The sequence below is a fragment of the Acomys russatus genome, chromosome 21 (assembly GCF_903995435.1).
Source record: "Acomys russatus chromosome 21, mAcoRus1.1, whole genome shotgun sequence".
Classification (NCBI taxonomy): domain Eukaryota; kingdom Metazoa; phylum Chordata; class Mammalia; order Rodentia; family Muridae; genus Acomys; species Acomys russatus.
In genome coordinates this window covers 33,570,616-33,592,962 of record NC_067157.1, presented here as the reverse complement: position 1 = coordinate 33,592,962, position 22,347 = coordinate 33,570,616, and the positions used below count along the sequence as shown (strand labels likewise).

Genomic DNA, 22,347 nt, shown 5'->3' with positions numbered 1-22,347 from the left:
GCATTTGGACTATTAACTACCACAGGAAAGTGAGAACCAGAGCTAATGAGAATTCTGCAGAAGAGCAGACAGATGATGCTGTCTAGCACGTGTGCCTTAGAGCATCACATCCAAATAGTAAAAATGGTTAAACTTAGAGCCAGTGCCCAGCTGTGCTGTGGCTACTTCTTAGCTACACGATATGAAACAGTTCATGCCCTCACTCTGAAGCCAGATAGCTATGAATTCATCCACCAGGGCTGCAAGGTTGGAGACAGTCTGCATGACGATGTACAGTCTGCCCCTACTCAGCAGACACTGGACACAGAGATGGGGAGGAGACAAGAGGAGCCAAAGATGGAGAGAGAAACACAGAAAGAGCAGACCAATAATGCTAATGCTGTTTCTTTTCTTGTGACAGGTCATGAGACAGTGATGAAGAGAAAGAAAAATCAGTTCCCAAAAGGAGCTGAAAGCAGCAGGACACATTCGGAGTGAAGGAGCCTCAGTTCTTCCCCAGACCCTGCTGCACTCCTGTCCTAAGAAACATTTCCCCTTCCCACTAACTGTAAAGGGTCTCTGTTTTACACACATGTGCACATGCAGGCACACACATGCCTAAATAATAGAAAGACAAGAAACTGCGGAATTTAAGGTGAACACAGAGAAGTAATTAGTGTTTTTACTCTCTGTGTAGCTCATTGCATTGAATTGAATTCATATTCTAGACTGTAGTTTCAGGCCAGACCTCAAGGGTGAATTATTTGCCCCTGAGTTTTCAGAGCATATTAAACTACGACCAGCTGACTTGTAGAACATAGTTGATCTAAGTAAACAGGCTCACTCTTGTGCAAATAGCGAACAGGAGGAAAGACCAAGGTTTTCTGCTCAACTACGTCTGTGCCTCTTAAAAACTGTAAGGCACGGGGGAGGCCCTAATGGGGCAGTCGTCTCCAGTGCAGCCTTCCCAGCCCTGTTTCAGAGGCAACCACTGTCGGCTCTTCTCATTGTTGCTTCTGACTTTGCTTTATCTTCCTAATCACACACTCAGAATTTACTGAACCTTTTTTTTTTCCCAGATACGCCTTTTACTCCCTACTACAGAACGAGATAAAGCAATATATCCTTAAGAAAAACAGACATACACAACAAAACTTATTTAATTGCCTTACTGAAACTACACAACAGAACTCTAAAAAACATAATGCAAATTAACTGTCAAAACCCGTAAATTTCCCATTGGAACTAGTCAGCACAATTCAAGTTCAAAGCAGGGCTTCCCGTTGCACTACACCAAAGCTAATCCCTCACTCCCTCTCACCTATTCTTGTATCTGCCTCAGGCTTCCAATTACACAGTTACTTGAGTTGATTCTTTTATTTTTGGATGATGAGCATTTTTTATTATAATTTATTCACATTACATCCCAATAGGTATCCCTTCATTCTTAATGTTCTTATCTTCCCATTTCCGCCCTCCCTCCCGCTTCTGCCCCATTCCCCTCCTCTAGACCCCTGACAGGGTGGGGCTCTCCTTCCCCATCATCTGGCCACAGTCCATCAAGTCTCATCAGAATAGTTTGCATCCCCTTCTTCTGTGTGCCCACAGGGCCGCCCTGCCAAGGGGCAGTGATCAAATCGTGGGCCCCAGAGTGCATGTCAGAGGATCAGAACACCCTTCCCCCCACCCACCCCCACATGGAAAATTAGCTGTCACATCGGAACAGGGATTCTAGGTGCTCTGCTTGCATTATCCTTGGTTGGCCCCTATGTCCAGATCCTCCGACCTTGATGGTCTCCCTGTGGGGCTCCTGACCCCTCCAGCTCCTTCCATCCCCCATACAATTCTTCTATACAATTCTCAGCACTCTGCCCAGAGTCCCCAGCTTTGATTCTCAGCATCTGTCTGGATCCCCGGCTGGATAGTCTCTCAGAGGACATCTATGTTGGGCTAATATTCACTTATGAGTATATACCATGTGTGTCTTTCTGGGTCCAGGTTACTTCACTCAGGATGACAGTCTCTAGTTCCATACATTTGCCTGCAAATTTCAAGATTTCCTTGTTTTTAAGAATTGAATAGTATTCCATTGTGTACATGGACCACATTTGTTCTTCTTCTGTTGAGAGGCATCTAGGTTGTTTTCAGATTCTGGCTATTACAAACACAGCTGCTATGAATGTAGTCGAACAAATATCTTTGTTGTATGGTGGATCATCTTTCAGGTATACGCCCAGGAGTGGTATAGCTAGGTCTTATGGTAGCACTAGTTCTAATTTTCTGAGAAATCCTCAGATTGATTTCCAAAGTGGTTGTACAAGCTTGCACTCCCACCAGCAAATGGAGGAGTGTTCCCCTTTCTCCACATCCTCACCAGCATGTGCTGTCACTTGAGTTTTTGATTTTTAGCCATTCTGATGGGTGTAAGATGGAATCTCAGCCACTTTGATTTGCATTTCTCTGATGACTAAGGACATTGAGCATTTCCTTAAGTGTTTCTCAGCCATTCAATATTCCTCTGTTGAGAACTCTCTGTTTAGCTCTGTACTCCATTTTTCAATTGGATTATTTGGTTTGTTGGTATTTAATTTCTTGGGTTCTTTACATATTTTGGATATTAGCCCTTTGTCGGATGTAGGGTTGGGGAAGATCTTTTCCCAACCTGTAGGCTGTTGTTTTGTTCTATTGACAGTGTCCTTTGCCTTACAGAAGCTTTTCAGTTTCATGAGGTCCCTCTTATTAATTGCTGATCTTAGAGCCTGAGCTGTTGGTGTTCTGCTCAGGAAGTTGTCTCCTGTGCCAATGAGCTCAAGGCTCTTCCCCACTTTCTCTTCTAACAGATTTAGTGTGTCTGGTTTTATGTTGAGGTCTTTAATCCATTTGGACTTGAATTTTGTGCAGGGTGATAAATATGGATGTATTTGCATTTTTCTAACATGTAGCCATCCAATTAGACTAGCACCATTTGTTGAAGATGCTATCTTTTCTGCATTGTTCTGGTTGATTCTTAAAGAAAATTGTTTTACTAATGAATTCTGAAAATGTTTTGCACTTAAAAATCAGGGTAATACAACTACCCCAATGATCAAAATAGGCCAATTTCTCCTTAAAACATTTATTATTCAAACAGGATACATTAAAGTCAGTTTTCTTAATGACTACTTCAAAATGACTAAAGTAAAATCATGTTTTTGAGCTTTTATAATTAGAATGACCAAAGCTGTCATAATTTTCCACCTAATTTAAATTCACTTATATTTGTAAACATTTATTTAGCATATCTCAACTGCCAAAGACAAGCAAAAAATGTCCAAGTCCCAGTCTGGAATCAAACAGTGTACTCTATAAACACAAAATGCATTTAATACTAAAGTGTCCTTGAAAGAACCAAATACCCTCCTTAAAAAGACAACTGCATTGAGATACCCGCCTAATGTCAGAGAAGTCTACCAACTGTGCTGCAACACCGAAAATGTGCTTGGTTGACAGAGATATTTATGTTTAACATATCTCAAAGGGGCAGCATTTAGACACATCTTTGATCATTCTATTAGCTCAGTCACAGGTCTTGAAAAGGTTAACAACTAACATCATACACCAGTCACATGATGAAAACCGCAGAGGAACCAGAAGCTACATGGCTACACCCGGCCGCACTTCTTATCTGTTTGCTTTTGCTGACCTTTTTTTGTGGGGAAGGGGCTAGGTAAAGTTGAAATGGAAGGGTTGTGAGGCAGAGTACATAGCCAGCCACGCCATCTGTTTACTCTGGCTGACCTTTTTTAGGGGGAGGGGAAGACACAGCATCGGCCTGTGGAAATCTCTGCTAATAAGCACAAGGATCAAAAGCTCCTCACACTGACAGGCAGATGCCACAAGGGAGCATGAGAGTGAGCCCATGGAGAGCGTGACAACGCGCCCACGAGTAAGTGTGAGTGTGACAACACGTCCACAAGTAAGTGTGAGTGTGACGAGAACACGTATTTTGTTGGATATGCATTTTGCCCAGATTCTAAGTTAGTACAGTCCAATTAAAGAGCATTCTCCTGCTTTGCAATGAAATAACTGATCCTTATCTTACTCCAAATTAAATATCATATCATTATTAAGAAGCATTTTAGTATCATATTTAACATGAGTAAATATTTTACTTTTCATGAGTGTTTTTATTTTGAAAATTACCAATCGCACATTTCAAAGACTGATAATAATAAATACGATATATTCTTCTTCTAGTTTCACCATTAAAAATTTACCATATTTGCTTACTTTCCTCTCTCTACATCCATGTATGTGTGTGTATGCATGTACAATAATTTTGCTAGTTATTTAAAAGTAAATTTCAGACATCATGCCTTAATTGCCTGTGATTTTGTTAGGTTTTATAAATTTTAATCATAAATATTAGACAATACATTTATAGTGAAGTGGTATAAGTATACAATTTCTTTAAAGAAAACTAAAATTTGCAGAATATCTAGTATGTGCCAGATATGATATGAATAGCTTCTATTTAATTATATTTAAAGTCATAAAAAGTTATGGAGGAAATAAAGGATAAGGGAGATAGATGGCATAAAAGATTAAATATAAATCAATTAAATAAAGTTATTTATTAAATAACTGACCATATGACTTAAATATACCAAATAAACATTGAATATGTAATAAATAGTGCTAAGTATAAGTATATAACTATATAGTTTATATATACATATGAAATATGTCTGGTGATAGAAAAGTCTAGGATTGTAAATGCTCTTTTTCTATCATGTTGTCTCCATAAAAAGATTCTTTAACAAAAATGTACATAATATATAGTAATTTAGAGAACAAATGTAAATAGACATGGCTACTTGGCTATGGCTCTGAATATCATGCCGTACATACTCACAGGTGCACGGCGGCCCCTGTTCTGGTTCCCACTGCACTGCACTGCTGGGTTCACTCCTACCTCACTCCCACTCACACAGCTCCTCCACGGCTTTGAGCAATACAATTATCTCATTAATGTAATGCTAGGGAAAGCATGAACCATTAACACCTCAAGTCTCCCTGAGGTACCTACATCTTTACATAGGAAACTTATTACTGCTGGAATCTATTTGAGAACATCTGCTATTTTTTTAGACACTAATTCTGTGCCAAAAGCATTCTGGGTACTACCTCACTGAGTTCTCCAAACATTCCTACAAAGGAGGTACCGTTTCCATCAACCCATGGCAGCAAATAGAGGAGGCAGCCTTCCTCCTCAAGTCACACACTCACTGCATTAAGAGATGCCTCACTCAGTGAGTATCCTCAAATTTCTCCACAGAGTAAGGGTTGTGAAGGGACAGGACTGGTTCTGTATCTTCTGGTCCTCTAGTTTTACTTCTCTCCTAACCCCAAGGGGAGGAGAACAACAAAAAGCTGAGTGCAGGTTGACTGTTCCTGCTCTAAAATAACCACTTTGCCTTTGAAGAATAGAGCTGAAATGGGCCTCAGTCCAAAGACAGATGGTCTGTTACCACCAACTCAGCCGTTAAGGCTGACAACAGCGAGGCATTTAGACAGCACTAGGTGTGTCAGCATTCACGCATGTTAGCTCACTAGATCATCACAACTATCTCATGCTGTGTGCTCCATCACCTCCACTTTATTAATGTGGAATCCAGGTAACTTGCTCAAGTGGATATGGCTAGGAGATGGCCTGCCTCTGTTACTAGGGCACCCACGCATATGCCAGGCCCTACTGACTCTAGACTGCATTTTCAATTATTCTCTGCCTGTATGTGTGACTACGTAGCCCTTCCTATACAAAATTGGCAGGCTTAAAGCTGCTTCTATTCCTCAACATTCTTTTTTATCACCCCTGCCACGGCTGGGATGTAAACTCTCCTCTACAGGCTCATGTGTTTGAGGTTGGCCTTGAAGCAGGACATCACTGGAGAAAGGAAGGCGAGGGCAGGCCTTAAGGTTTCTTAGCCCCAGGAACTTCCTGTCCTGTGTCTCCTTCCTGACTGTGGGGAGACACACGTGACAATTACCTTCCTTCCCCTGCTGCTAGTCTGTATGGACTCCAAGTGTAACCAAAAGATGCCTTTCTTCCTGGAAATTGTATCTTGTTAGGTATTTCATCACATCAACAAGAAAACTTAAACACAAAATTTTAAAAATTTAAGAAAAAATTTAAGAGCCGGGCAGTGGTGGCGCACACCTTTAATCCCAGCACTTGGGAGGCAGAGGCAGAGGCAGGCGGATTGCTGTGAGTTTGAGGCCAGCCTGGTCTACAAAGTGAGTCCAGGACAGCCAAGGCTACACAGAGAAGCCCTGTCTCAAAAAAACAAACAAAAACAAAAACAAAAAGCAAAAAATAAAAGAAGAAGAAGAAGAAGAAGAAGAAGAAGAAGAAGAAGAAGAAGAAGAAGAAGAAGAAATGCAAGTAACTACATATTTCTCCAGCCACATATTTCATAGCTGGGGGCTTAAAATTCCAGAGGGCTGGAGGGAATGCCTTGGAGGCAGGCAGGCATGGCATCAGAGCAGTCCCTGAAAGCTTACATCCTGACGCACAAACAGGAAGCACTGAACTAACTGGGAATGGCATGGGTTATTGAAACCTCAAAGCCTGCCCCAAATGACACATCTCCTCCAATAAGACCTCTTGATGCTTCCCAAACACCAGCTGGAGACCAGCTGGAGACCAAGTACTCACATATATTAACCTCTGGGAGCAGTGCTCCTCAAACCCTCACAGCATCTACACAGTTTTGTAACTGAGACATCGATATTGCTAGGTTGAGAGAGATACCATCTGAGAATGGATGCACACAGCCTGAGAGCCATAGCACTAAATTCCTAGCATATTTTTCTTGCCAAAATACCTTAAAAATTAACTTTTGGTTTGATTTCTTACTACTAAAGGCCATATGTAAAAATATTTTAAAGCTTAGAATATTTATGAAAATATCAAGAATCTGAAGTATTAACTCTAAGGCTAAAACGACCATTTTGGCTTTGTAAACTATGAAAAGTCTATTGGTAACTATTTGATACATATTTGCTACAACACAGAAGACAACATGTTGATCTTTCTAATATAAATTATTATTGGATGGAGTTCTTTAGGGTGTCTCGTATACCACATACTTAATTTACTGGTTTTATCTATGAGATGGCTGGGGTAACACCCACTTGCAACACAAATCTTTCTTAGACCCTGCTAGCACAGCAAACATGGCTCAGCAGGGTGGAGAACTAGCCTAGCAGACAGTACAGTAGGGAAAGGCAATATGCTGAAATCTGTTATAACATGCACAGAAACACAAGACTGCACTTGTATGAAGAGGTCAAAGGGCACCTTACGGGAGTTGGTTCTCTCATCCCACCATATAGGTCCCAGGGTCAGAACTCAGGTCATCAGGCTTGGGGGCAGGCTATACCTGTTGAGCCATCCCACCAGCCCTACTATGAAACATTTTGGACTTAGTGTTATCTTGAGTGAATTTTAAACAATTACTGTAAAGAGATTGCATCATGGTGGGCTTATATCTTGGTAAACCCATCACAAACTGAAAATATTTTAAGTTAAAAGTACATTTATCACTGGGAGATGGTCTTTAATGCCAGCACTCGGGAGGCAGAGGCAGGCAGAGCTCTATGACTCAAGGCCAGCCTGGTCTACAGACCGCGTTCCAGGATAGCCAAGGCTACACAGACAGAGAAACCCTGTCTCAATCATCCCCAAAATGTAGTGATCACTCTGAATCCACCTAACATCGAAGCTCCACACACACAATTGCATCTACTTCTGGACGTCACAGGGCCACAGGCATTTTGCTCTCTCCTGCTGACCAACACTGAAAAAGAAGACTGGCAAAGTGGCCAGCCCTAAAATAACATATTCACAGGCCACACTACATGGACCCACCAGGCTCTATGTGTATGTCTATGCATTTATTTAGATGTCACAATAATAATCAAAGAAAAAGAGGCCAACAATTTGAGAGGGAGAAGGTGACATGGGGAAAGTTTGAAGAAAGAAAAGGAAGGGAGAAAATAATGTAATTATATTTTAATTTAAGGCAATTGTAATTAAAAAGAAGAAAAATAATTGCTACCAAAATTAAATATTTTAAAAAGCTACCGGATCATACTGTTAGCCCAGGAAAAGACTGAAATGCAAATTACAGTTTCTGCTGTAGACACACTGCTTTCATATAATAATAAGGTTTTTTTTTTTTTTTTTCGAGACAGGGTCTCTCTGTGAAGCCTTGGTTGTCCTGGACTCGCTGTGTAGACCAGACTGGGCTTGAACTCACAGCAATCTACCTGCCTCTGCCTCTCGAGTGCTGGGAATAAAGGCATGTGCCACCACTGCCCAGCTACAATAATGTCTTAAGAAGAAGTCCAGGCATATCCTTATGAAACATATTGTTTATTAGGTAAAGGGAGTTCAACCATTTTTATAAAATTGGAACTTTTTACTTGACTTAGCTTTATTAAATAATAGACAATAAGACGGGGCTGCTGAGGTAGCTCAGCAGGTAAAGGCTCTTGCTGCCAACGCTGATGACCTCATCTGAGTTAGATCTCACATCTTTCTAGGGACCTTGAGCTGTCTTCTAACCTCCATGAAAATATGAATCAATAAATGTAATAGACAATGTTAGAGCACCAAAACAAACAAACAGTCTGCAATATGAGTTTACATATTAGATTTAACATTTTATGTCTTACTCAAATGTGATCTACTCTACAAGCAAAAGACTCAAAGCTCCTGCTGGATATCATGTACACATACTTAAATATAACACAAACTTGCATTTTACATTCTAAAATACCGCATGTTTCAATACGATGGATAGTAACAAGGTCATCAAAGATAAATATGCAACCTCAGTTGGTAAGGTGATCAGTTTCAGACATAGAAAACTTTGGAAATCCAAAGTCTGGATCCTTGTCTGGAAATCCCTGAGTCACCCATGTGATAAAATGTGACAGAAAGACTGAGTCTCCTCACACCCTGCTCAGCCTGGCTGAAGCATCAGATATGTGTGGCCATCCTTCCTGAGGCTTCTGTAACATGCGGCTCTGGGGCCTCTTCCTGCCTGGGTGAAATATACCCTTCTTCCCAGCAGTATTAATTCTCTACTGAAAACAGCATCCTTCTGCTCCACTTTCCTCACACACATCCACTTAGTGTGTTCACTGTTGTAGATGTTGTAGACTGGACTATCAGTAAATTAATGGACTTTAAGATACATTCACACAACTCTGTCAGCAGTTAACCTGCAGCTCCATAGTTCTACCCTGGAAATGGTTGGGGTGGATGGCAAGCGAGCGACAAGTTTTCCTCCTGTCCATTGGTGCTGTCTTCTATAAACTCTGCAATCGCTGGGTGGTGGTGGTGCATGCCTTTAATCTCAGCAATTGGGAGGTAGAGGAGGTGGATCACTGTGAGTTCGAGGTCAACCTGGTCTACAAAGCGAGTCCAGGACAGTCAAGGCTATACAGAGAAACTCTGTCTCGAAACACCAAAACTAAACAAACAAAACTGCAATCATACGATTCATTATTTTACAAACGAAACGTGGATGGTGGCGCATGCTTTCAATCCCAGCTCCAGAGAGGTAGAAGTAAGAGATTCCGGAGGGCAAAGTCACTCTCAGCTGCATGTGGAGTTCACTGGTAGATGGTACAGGTGGCAAGACCAATAAACAAAAGGAAACGAAACACTCTCGCCGCTGCCGCACCCCACCCCACCCACCACCTGGCTACAGGGTAAGTCTATTCCCCAGTTTGTCAGCATTCTCACATGACCTCCATCCAGAAAAGCAAGTTAGAGGCGTGTACCTCCTGTCAAGGCATCGCCTCAGTCTGTTCTATCAGGACACAGTGAATGAAGAAAGTCACAGGAATTCTGCTAGCTCAACCACTGGCTGGGAAGGAACAGGAGAGGACTGCTGGGTGGTTAACCCAACGAGGCAATAGAAGCTCAATGCTTAGTGTCCTCACATGAACCAGCTCAGACTATAGAGCACTAAGGACAAGAGGGTGTGGCTTCCAGAGTTACTAGTTAGGAGGAAAGAAGAGGAAAGGCAGGAAAGATCCGTATTATTAGTAAAACAATCCACTATATCTCAGATAAAAATGCTACTTGATAGCCCACACAAAAAGTATATAAAAATCTCTGTACCTTACAGTAAAATCATAGGAGCAGGAGGCCAGCACTGACTCGTGAAACGGTGAGAACTGCAGGAGAGAAAGTCAGGTGTAGTCATGGCTGCCACTCCAAGGGTCCCTCCACAGCACAACATCTGAGCTTCCAGGACACTACCTAGAACCTGCCTTTCTGGGTCTTACCTGCTTATTTTGACCTTTCAAGTATCCATTTATAGCAAAATCTTTTCTTTTTACATCCTCCAAAGAAAATCCCCCAAGCTCTGAAGAGATGATTTACAACATGAATTCCTAAATGTTGCTATTCTGAAAAAAACTAAATACAAATTCTCACTAGCTTCCTAAGCATGACTCCATAAACGTGAGGGATTAAAGAGTGTGGTAGTGTAGGGACAGATGACAGTTACAGAATTTGCCAGTGTCCAGTGTCCCAGCTTAACCGTGAAATGTCCCTTGTAGGCTCATGCATTTGAAGAGTTGGGGAGAGTTAGTGCAGCTGTTTTGGGAGGTTGTGCGATCTTTTAGACGTGAGGCCTCACTGTATAATTTTGGGTTATAAGCATAGACCTCCTGACTACGAGCTGGTTTACTTGTACCCAGTCAAGGCAATGTGAGCAAACTGCTCTGCAGGCTCCCACACGATCCCACACCAAGCTAGTCCAAGCCACCTGCCTTGCCACCACGAAATTGTGAACTACATCTATCTTTCCATAAGTAACTTCTGTCAGGTTTTTTGTCTTAGTGACAAGAAATGTGACCAGTATTAGCATCATCAACATAAATGATGAACAACTGACTGGTTTCACAGCTGTATTTGATGAGTGTTTGTCTTACTAGCACTTTGGGTGTACTTGCTTTTACTTATTTATGTTCAGTGTGTGGTCCTAGAGATTGAAACCAGGGCCTCATGCATTCTGTGAATGTACTCTGCCACTGAGTTCAATCACAGGCATGTGTGCGTGGTGTGTGTGTGTATGTGAATGTGTGTGTGTGCACATGTGTGTATGTGTGTGCACATGTGGTGTGTGTGTGTGTGGTATGTGTGGTGTGTATGTGTGCACGTGTGCATGTGTGTGGTATATATGTGGTGTGTGTGTGTGTGTGTGTGTGTGTGTGTCAGAGAAGGGTCTCAGGCAGTCTAGGCCAGCCTCAAGCTTACTGAGGATCATCATAACTACCAACCCTCCTGTTTCTACTGTCCGAGTGCTGGATCGCAGCCGTGTGCCACCATGCCCAGTGTTATGTGATAATGGGGATCAAGCCCAGGGCCTCTAGGCTGAGCAAGCACTGACTACACCTGAATAGTACTTCACACAGTTTGTAAAATACTTTTACTACATTACCTTAATTTGTTCCCATAAAAAAAAAAAAACTTTCTATAGCTGGGCATGGTGGTGGCACACACGTTTAATCCCAGCACTCAGGAGGCAGAGGCAGGAGGACTGTAAGGAGAGGTCACCTCGCCTACACAATGAGGCTGTGTGAGCCGAGGACAGAGCTCGGTGGCCCAGCACTCCCTCGCGTGCAATGCCCCGGGCTGATCCCAGCACTATAAGACTTCAGGACCTAAATACATGCTTCACTGACTACCCTGCTGTTCATGTTTTTATTCTGTGTGCAAAAAAATAAAGATTAAAAACTTACTTTCACCCTCCTAATAGCATACGTGTGACCAAGAAGTTCAAATACAGGTTGTCGTACATTCCTTAAGTCCCAGCCTCTCAGACTACAGTCAACTGCTCCTGTCACCACCAAGTTCTGAAAACAAACAAACAAAGCAAAACTATGACAGCTTTGCCATTAAATAGTACTAAAATTTTCCCACTAGAAACAATAACACACTTTGGTAGTTAAATATATACCCAGGATTTATTTTTAAAGTTGTAAAGCAAGTAGAGAAAGGAGCCAAAATAGTCATTTCATAGCAAAAACACATATATATCAAGAGGAAAGAAACTAGCTGTGTTTACTGTTTAGGACAGAACACTACACACACGGGGAGAAGGCAAAGTCCCAAACAGCACTGTAGATTTTTAACTTACCTTTTCAATTAGTAATAGACACATAAGAGATTTGGGTAGATCAGTCCATCTTTCTCTTTAAAAGGTTTAAAACATACTCTGAGGTCTTACCAGGCATTAAAGAGCAGGGCACTAGGCTGGCAATGTATGTAGCTCAGTGATAGAAAGCTTACTCAGCAAGCAGGAATGCATCTGAGTCCACTCCTCAATAAATGCACAACACACACACACACACACACACACACACACACACACACACACACACACACACATGCATACACATATACACATACACACCTATGCACACACATATACACACTTGCACACATACATGCACACACACATACACATGCATATAAACACACACACACACACACACACACACACACACACACACACACTTTCTTTTTATTTAAGGAATTCTGCCAATGTGGTATTCTTTTAACTTTCACAAGTTATTTAAATCTAGGGAAAAGAGAACAAGGTAGATATTTTTAGCTTTCAGTCAAAAGCCTGCTGAGGAGTAAAGACAGCATGCTAACACGTTTAATCCGCCCTTGTATTCCCACTTTTAATTCTTACACTCAGATGTTTTGGCTGAAGCATTACAGAAAGTCTCACATGGGCACCACCATCTTACAGAAGCATGGACGTTAGTTTGGCTTAAAAAAAAAAAGATAAGACAAAATTCTTAAAACTGATGCACTGTAAAATTAAACACTGAGTTATAAGCAGTTCAACAGCCTGACCAGCCATGTGAAAAAGAAAGCAAGGCAGACAATGGCATGGAGCAGCAGGGCTAAGAGCGACCATGCACATACAAATTACACAAATTGTAAAGCAGTTTCCCAAAACAAACCAGAAAGGCTGCACTGCTGAACTTTTAAGACAATCCAGCCCTGGTTTTGCCTGTTTGGGGAGCACTAAGGCCATTTAATGCTAACGCAAGTCAGTCACCTGCTCATTGCTGGTGACAGAAACACCACCAAAGTGTACATCAACAAGACAGAAAAGGGGCGTGTCAGCATGCTCCACGGAGCTACACACTGTACCTCGTTGTATTTGCACCAGTCACAGCTCAGGATCTCTGTCTGGTGTGCTGGAATCACTAGCCGAACTCCTGCGGTCTTCACATCCCAAATTCTCAGAGTCTGGTCACCTGATAGAAAGAGAAGACTAGGTCAACTCCCACACCCACCTGGGTGCTCACTGTCAGGATACTGCCCCACCCCTGACATAGCTTTAAACCATCACAGTGAGTAAGAACCACTCACAGTGATGAGCCACAAAGAGTGAAACCAAGATGGCGCTTTTATATCAAGGAGGAAAACGTGACTCTCACCATGGGAAGCGGAAATGGAGATGTCTGCACCCTTAGGAGCATCTGTTTGTTGTCTGCACTGATGCTGAAGAGAGCGCTCATGGCTACCAGCATGAGAAGCACACACTGTACAACCGAACCCTGCCTCTGCCTCCTCCTTCTGGGTTTTATATTTGCTACATTTTAGTGGGGCAGCTAGAGGAAATCTTTCTCCTTGGGGGAAAAAAAAGCTCAAAAATTATAAAGAATAGCCAGCTGGTGGTGGCACACGCCTTTAATCCCAGCACTTGGGAGGCAGAGGCAGGTGGATCTCTGAGTTCGAGACCAGACTGATCTACAGAGTGAGTTGCGGGATAGAAGGGGCTACAGAGAGAAACCCTGTCTCACTATAAAGAAAAACAATGATGAAGATTATATTTTGCGTTATTAAAAATAAGGCTGGCAGGCTGGAGAGATGGCTCGGCAGTTAAGAGCACTGACTGCTCTTCCAGAGGTCCAGAGTTCAGTTCCCAGCAACCACATGGCAGCTCACAACCATCTGTAATGTGATATGGTGCCCTCTTCTGGCCTGCAGGAATACATGCAGGCAGAGCACTGTTTACATAATAATAAATAAATAAATCTTAAAAAAAAACAAACAAACAAGGCTGGCATTGTTTAAATGCATAGTCACTTTGATGGATGAAAGTAAGCACTATTTTGGGATCTAAGAATGGTAGGGATGAAAGAATGAATTTTAATGTATCAAGTAGGAATAGTTCTGGTATACAAGAGAGCTCCAGGTATCTTCAATGGCCCTAAAAATAATCACCACCCAGGAGAACTTGTTTCGGGGTCTCAAACAGCCAGGATGAAAGCATCTCTTGTGGCCTCTTCTAGTGTTCAGTGCCTATGGTGTCTGGTCTGTAGCCATACCCTTTTCCCAGGAACAGCATATGCCCTCCATAGCAAATGACTCTGAAATGACCTATGGCTCTAGAAAGACTCAGGCTGTAGCCAGCAGCCGAAGGTGGGTGTTCAGTTGCTTTGCTTAAAAAACAAACAAACAAACAAACAAACAAACAAACAGAATTTACCAAGCGTAATATTTGGGAGCTGCTGGCCCCCAAGCACCTCACACAGAGAAAGCTGGGTCAAATTACAAAGCAGGGTGAACTCCAGGTAAGAGGTACAAACCCGTGGTCGGAGCATCGCTTCCCATTCTAAGGTTTTCACAAAGACCTAGGATAGTTCTAGTTCTATCACTTGCAAAGACACACAGCACTCTGGGGAGAGTAAGTGAGATTCTCCCTAAACTTCTGCATCTAGAAAGTCAAGTCCCAGAGGAAAACATCTGAGTCAGTACAAGGCTTCTATGGAATCATATGAAATGCCAAGTGATGCTCACGCTTCTCCAAACTCTCTAACACAAAGTTGGAAACCATAAAGTCACTATAACAAGAATAAAACACTTCGGAAGTCCTATGGGCTTGTATTCCCTGGAGAATACCGTATCTGCACGTGTGAATTGATTTCAAGCACCAACATATCACAGTGAGTGCAGAGTAGATGAAGTGACTAACTTAGCACAGGGAAAGGGGCCCTGGAGGACACATTAAACAATATCTGTTATTAGAAGGCAAATATGGCCACCCTGGGGGCGGGAGGGCGAGCAGTGACTTGCAAAGATCAGGGTCCTCTGGTGCAATCCTACTTCTTGATACCAGTACTGGTTACAAAGATGTGTTATGAAAACCATCAAGTTGCAGGTTTAAGGTTACACACTGTCCTATATGTGGATAAAAGACTGAAAACAAAGGCTGTGTAAATGGCTCCTCTATTTCTCAGACACCATCTCTGGCTCTGCACCATCATATTCAGGTGCATTTCCTTTTAAAAGCCATAGTTTTTAGGTCCATCCTCTCTACAGTTAAGGAAACGTCCCTGCAGATGCTAAGGTTCTGCTTACTTGGTATGCTGAACTCTCCCAGCCACCAGGACCTACACTGTTTTTGTTTGATTGCTTGGTTGGTTGGTTGGTTGGTTGGTTGGTTGGTTGGCTTTTTAAATGATTATTTCCAGAAAGTTGGCCTTTCAGTGTCATGCAGGCATTTATGGGGGCATTATGGTGGCACCAGAGGCCCACCTGAATTCCCAGAATCCTCCCAGTTTCAGGTCTGCACTGATGGCAGACCTAGCAGAAGGGGAAGTGATGTCATACACACAGGAAGTATAGGGAAATTGGGAGAGGCTGCAAACAGTCTGAAGTGTGGTATGAAGTGAACTGAGCAACAAAAGAGCACTTTGGGCCCCAAATAAATTAATTTAATTGAAACACCAGATGCCTGTCAGCTGTAATAAGACTTTTTCTTACAGCAGAATGAGGCTTATCTAACAGAGCCTGGAACCCACACATTCAGGCCAGGCTATGACTTATGCAATTATATGGAGTCTGTAATAACAATAATTTAGTTTTCATGGTTCAAAAGAAAGTTTGCTTCACATGAATCCTCTTTATATAAACAGTGCAGATATTCTTCCTATCTGCCCCACATAGTTTATTAAAATGAATCCTGTGTTAATATAACTATCATGGATCACATAGAATACAATGTCCTCTGAGAGCTACTGGTATGGGCACAATTCTTCCCTTTGGGTATTAACTAAGCTAATGACAACAAATTTCTATGTTTGTGATGTGGTGTGGTGTGGTATGGTATGTTGTGGGGTGTGTGTGTGTGTGTCTGTGTCTGTGTCTGTGTGTGTAGTGTATGCACATTAGTGTGCATGTGCACATACCATGTATCTGCCCATGTGGAGGCCAGAACAGGACATCAGGTGTCTTCTCTCATCCCTCTGTGCCCTTACCCACTAAGCCATCTCCCAAACCCTAACAGCTATATTTTTATATACTATCTTAAATACGCTACTTTCGACACTTGGATGATCTATTTGTGTGCCACGGAGTTAGATATAAAAATACATCATGATTGTATACCATGTAAGCATTCACCTTCCCACTAAAGAAGAGTGTTTTGTCACTCAGGGTCTCCTTGCCATAGCTGTGTGATTGAGACGGTTTTTATGAGAGATTTTGCTTTGTTTTAGCAAGGCTTTATCTGTGATCCAGATGACAAACTGAATCGTTAAACACCATACTACAACTCACAGCCAACAGGAAAGTCACAGGATTCTCAAAGACTTCCCCTCTGATCTCAGCACTGAGGCCATTGTGAAGGTGTTTAAAATGCTGACAGGTGTACCCATGAACAACATGTTAGCTCCCATCACATCAGCAGAGAAAGACCGTAAGTTCAGCAGCTCCTACAGAGCTGCCCCAAGCCTACGAGGTACTACCCAACCCAGGCTGAGCACTCCACTCCTCAGCAGAACTAAGATGGCTCAGAGCTTCCCCAGTGATTCAGAGGTGTGCTGGCTGCCGGTGACAGCACACATAAACAACAAAGGTTAGTCTGGTACTCTTCAGGGTACCCTGTCACCACACTCCGTCGCCACACGAGGTCTCCTTCCCAGGGCCCTTCTCCTGCATCCAGACAGGCAGTGTTTACACTGATGCAGGGTAGCTTAGTCATCATGACAACCTCGTGACACATTTCTGTCACCACCATTGTTTTGAAGTAATGATGAGATGTGGGCTAAACAGCATGGCCAAAGACAGCCACATCAAAGTGAACAAGTGAGACGGGATGCCAGGCTCCTCTCCTCCTCCTCCTCCCTCTCCTCTTCCTCTTTGTATCTCAGCTGTTTTCTTACTAAAGAGGGCTCAAGGAGAGTAGAGAAGTGCTATTGGTCACCGCCGACTCTCCAGTGCCCAGCAGCAGTGGACATCCCATTGCTGTCCTATGGACAAACTGACAACGTCTCAAAAATCAAAACAAACCTTACAAATGTTTCCAAAATTCTAATAAATGAGACTTGCATATCTTATGTAATAATAATCAAAGAATTTTAGCCATGAAAGGTATTTAGCCATAAAAGAATACACAGATGCTATAGGAAATATATAAAAAAAACAAGACAAGAAGTCACATTTGGTGACACAACCAAATAACCCCATCACTAAGGAGACCGAGGCAGGCCGTCGGCAAGCAGAAGGCCAGTTTGGCCTACATAGTGAGACTTTTGGTGACTTAAAAATCTGTCTGTCTGTCTGTCTCCCCCCACCTCCCCGTCTGTCTGTGTGTGTGTCTGTCTCTGTCTCTCTCATACAAACACACACACACACACACACACACACACACACACACACACTCAAGATAAGCAAAGAAAATCTGCTAAGCAGTAGGCTTAACTGCTCTAGCTAAGGTACAATCCGAGTTTATTACCATACCTGTACCACAAATCCTATGGATAATTTTTAAGTCTTTTCAAAATTATTTAGTAGGCTAATAATTGAAAATTAGCAGAAAGTAAAATTTCACAAAGTGGGAAGCGTTTCTTTGGTAAACCAACTTTATAACAGCTTTACTGTATCCAATTTCACAGGAAAGGTTTTAAGTTATTCTTTGTTGTGTTTTAAGGAACATACTTTATAGCTCACAAGTCCTTGCTTAATTTAATTCATCAAATCCCATGATTTGTGTTAAGCCTCGAGTGTGCAGTCATCTGGGTGAATGCTGGCTCCCCTAATATACCCACCTACTCTCAGGGAGGCGGGGCTCGCCCCATCCTCATCACTTGTACTCTACCGTCTTCTCCTGTTCTCCATTCTCAATTACAAGGCTGGCTCTACATGAATCAAAACATCACAACCCCTTCCTCAGGTACAGTGATTCACCCAGGGACACCAACCCATGAGCACCAATGACACAAAATTAGACTTTCTTAGATGTCCAAGAGAGAATCTCACGTTTTCTCATGGACAGAAGCTAGAATCAATACAGGGACTGAAGTTACTGCTATCTTGTCATCACCTGATACTGAAACCAAACAGAACAGAAGAAAGAGGCCTACACCCAGCCCTGCCCATAAAACCAGATCTGTCTGATTCCAGACATGCACACATGGCAGCAAGTAAATTATTGTCTGCCTTAAGGTCATTTGAACTCTTTAAAAAAAAAAATACTTTTAACTAAATCACTTCTTGACCTTCTAGCTAAGATGAAATGTTAAAAACTTTTAATTCAAGAAATCTTGGCCTGTATGATCACTACTTGTATTTCTTTTATTATTTTAATTTTATCAATTTATTCAGATTACAACTCAATTGTGCTACTTGTGTTTCTATGTGAGGGTAATGTAGTTTATAGACACGGTCAAATGGTCTGTCTGTCGGTTAAAGATGCTCTGTATGCAGCTGGGCGTGGTGGCGCACGCCTTTAATCCCAGCACTCGGGAGGCAGAGGCAGGCGAATCGCTGTGAGTTCGAGGCCAGCCTGGTCTACAAAGTGAGTCCAGGATGGCCAAGGCTACACAGAGAGACCCTGTCTCGAAAAACCAAAAAAAAAAAAAAGATGCTTTGTATATACTGCTCATTTACAATGTACAGTTTAAAAAGTAAGTGCTATGGTTATACATTACTTTTTTTTTTTTTTTTGCCATTCACTATCATACACTGAATATTTTATACACAATATCCAGTCAGAATTACATACACAAAGGTCAATGAAAATGGAAGAGGTAAAGGTGACTCAGCCCATATAAAGGACTTACCCACATAACTATGACACAGGTATTTAAATAAATGCACCTGTATCAGTTTAATCCCCAATGCCTTTTTGTGGGATTGATTAATCTAAAAGAATCGGCTAAGGGTATAACTCAGGGTTAGATTGAGTTTAAATTAAGAATAAGCACACACACACACACACACACACACACACACACACACACGTACACATACATGCACACACTCATTAAAACTTTAAATAACAAAAATAAACAAATGTACATATAATAGTAAGGTAAAAGGAGTTTTTTAAAACTTACCAGTAATTCACAAGTTTTACTTCCTGATATTTTTCATATATAAAATTATGATTGTTAGTTTAATTCGTATTTTACGTGTAACAAACTCAGCTTCAGGCATGGTGCAGCTCATTCTGAGGTACGTGTAATCTGTGTCACTAATTCACTCAGGGTTTGAAACAAGCCCTGTGAAACCACAAGCATAAGGCCAAGGACGGTCTTTCTTTAGTGGGAACCGATACCAATGCAATCCAACTTGCATCCTTACAAGAGTCTTACCTCCATCTGTGTTAGGACTTCTCAGCAACGGTAAAACTCTAACCACTAAAATGACCTGTGGTCAGCTGGCGGATTTGTTTCACAGCAAGCATGAAACCTATAACATTCACTAAACTGAAAGCATTAGAGATGATGAAATACATCTGTGTGCGTGGCTTTACAGTTAATTCCAAGTTAAGTACACTGATATTGCTATTGCTACCCTAGAAGGCGCAAAGAAAACTGAAGGTCGGAGCATGTTGCTCCATGCAAATAGTGCCCATCTAGCAAACAGGAAGGCCTGGGCTGGAGCCTCAGCACCACATAGAACTTGGCATGAGAAGAGGAGGATCAGGAGTTCAGGGTCCTGCTGGGTTTACCTGAAACCATGTCTGCCCCACCCCCACCTCCCCAAAAAGCTGGGATCTAGCTTAATGGCAGAGTGCTGGCCTAGTAAGTGTGAAGTCTTCATCAACCTCCAGAACTTCAAAAGAAAAAGAAAATGGAGCTAGGAAAAAAAATATCACTAGCCTCATTACAAAAGACCTGATGTTTCGAAAAATATTTAATTCCAATCACAGACTTTCAAGAAAGCTAGGATTAAACCTCAGAAATTTTACAGATAATTTTACACATAATTTTATACATAATTTTGATAAGCTGAGACTGTAGTATTCTTCATTTCAGAAAAGAATACTGGTAATTTTTGTCAAGGAAAAAAAGCATTTCTTAAATTAATGATACTTTCATATAGAGATATTACCATTACTTACTATTAGAATCTCAAAACTTACATAATCTAAATGGGCATTTATTTGTATACAAATTACCTAAAGGTTTCCAGGTGCCTTTAATCAAACAATTCAAGAGTTTAGGGGAAATGGATAGTTCTGAATTTTTAGAATTATAAAATATAAGAAATTAACAAAGGATCTCTGTGAATTTTACTTCTCTGAAAGCCATGTATATAATTCAGCACTCAGGGGCTGACAGAATTCACTGGCAAGAAAGTGGCGCTGCCTCCGCCTAGGGGCTGCCTGTCTTACGATGCTACAAGCTCATCACCTCCCTCTCCAGCTTCAGCCCTTTCTCCTCTGAAGAGCTCACTGTGCAAAAGAGCTTCTCATTCCTTCTTTCTCGTGCCAAGTTCCAAGCATCAACAAACATCCACTATAAAAGGCCAGAAGTAAATATTTTGGCTTTGAGAGCTATCAGTTTTGTAACAACTACTAAACTTTGCTAGGACTGCATGAAAGCAGCCACAGATGATATGTAAATGAACCGATGTGGCTATGGTCCAATAAAACTTTATTTACAAAACCGGTCTGTGAGTCATTTGACTCTGAGGGCTGTAGCTCCTGTCTATCTTCCCAGGATGCTCTGGTTAGTCGAATGCCTTCAGTTAAGCAACTGTGAGCCAAGGACACAATTTTATTCATCAAGCCAAGCATCTCCACTCCAAAGGCAACCTACACACTGAAACGCCCACCTGGCCTCATAGGGTCAAAAGTGCTCGGAAATAAAACAAAGATAAAAAACAAACCTTCTCTTTCAAATGTACTTTTAAATATGTTATGACTTTATAAATAACAAATCTGACCATACCAAAAAACTAACATTTATTCTTTATTTTATTTATTTATTTTGGTTTTTCAAGATAGGGTTTCTCTGTGTAGCCTTGGCTGTCCTGAACTCACTTTGTAGACCAGGCTGGCCTCGAACGCACAGCAATCCACCTGCCTCTGCCTCCCAGGCGCTGGGATTAATGGTTATATTCCTGGAAACACAATCTGGGACTTAGCTCTCAGCAAATTTTTGCCAAGAGATGACCAAAAAAAAAAAAAGGAACGATCATAAGGGCTGTGGCTGTAGCTCAGTGGCAGAGTGCCTAATCTGCTTGTCCAAACCTGGGGTCAACGTCCAGCATTGCAAAAGAAAAGATCAGCTATCCTAGGAGCACAAAATGGGTACTCACTCCCATTTTCTCAGAATCTAGAGTACACAGCGCCACCTAACGGTAAATACGTGGGACCCTTCACGACAAGTAAGGCTCCTGGGAAATCCAAATTTTACCTGAGGCTGAAGCAAAACAGCCAGGGATGTGGGGAGACCAGATTGTGCTGTAAATGACGCTCTCGTGGCCCCGAAAGGTACACAGAGAAGTTCCAACAGTTGGATCCCACTGAAAATAAATGGGCAGATCAATTACCCAACAAAGGTAAATGCGGATGTACACTTTTATATATACTGTTCAGCACTATATGTGTAACTATGACATGAATAGCACACATTTATATATACATACAAGATGTATATTTCAAAGACTTTCATGATTTATTTTTACATAAGATACTCTTTAAGGAACTAAAATAATCATTTCTAAGGTAATTATTAGGTTGTAGTCAAGATTAATGTTTTAAAAAATTCTGATAAACATTTTAATATACCTTTTAATACTTTTGAAAAGAAAATTAACTGATCACATTTAAAGCTATGAACTGTTTTGGGAAATGAAAGTTTCAATGGAATCTTGGAAGAAAACTGCTTTTAAATGAAGTAACACCACGTACCACTTTGACAGTCTTATCCCACGAGCCAGACACCACAAGCTGCTCACCTCTGGTTTGGCTCCAGTCAACACTATATGCCTAAAAACATAAATTCCTAGTGTTTAGAAAGCAAAACAGCATCAGGTTC

The 22,347-nt window shown here is 41.7% G+C and overlaps 1 protein-coding gene across 1 annotated transcript in view; it reads right to left on the bottom strand.

Annotated features, from left to right (window-relative positions):
- Positions 1–22,347, bottom strand: part of Pex7 (peroxisomal biogenesis factor 7) — a 58,953-nt gene that overhangs the window by 21,010 nt on the left and 15,596 nt on the right. The window contains exons 4-8 of the mRNA XM_051164228.1: positions 22,221–22,298; positions 21,724–21,832; positions 13,217–13,323; positions 11,788–11,901; positions 10,160–10,215 (exon numbers count right to left, since the gene is read on the bottom strand). Coding sequence (XP_051020185.1) covers positions 10,160–10,215; positions 11,788–11,901; positions 13,217–13,323; positions 21,724–21,832; positions 22,221–22,298 — 464 coding nt within the window. The remainder of the gene's footprint in view (positions 1–10,159; positions 10,216–11,787; positions 11,902–13,216; positions 13,324–21,723; positions 21,833–22,220; positions 22,299–22,347) is intronic.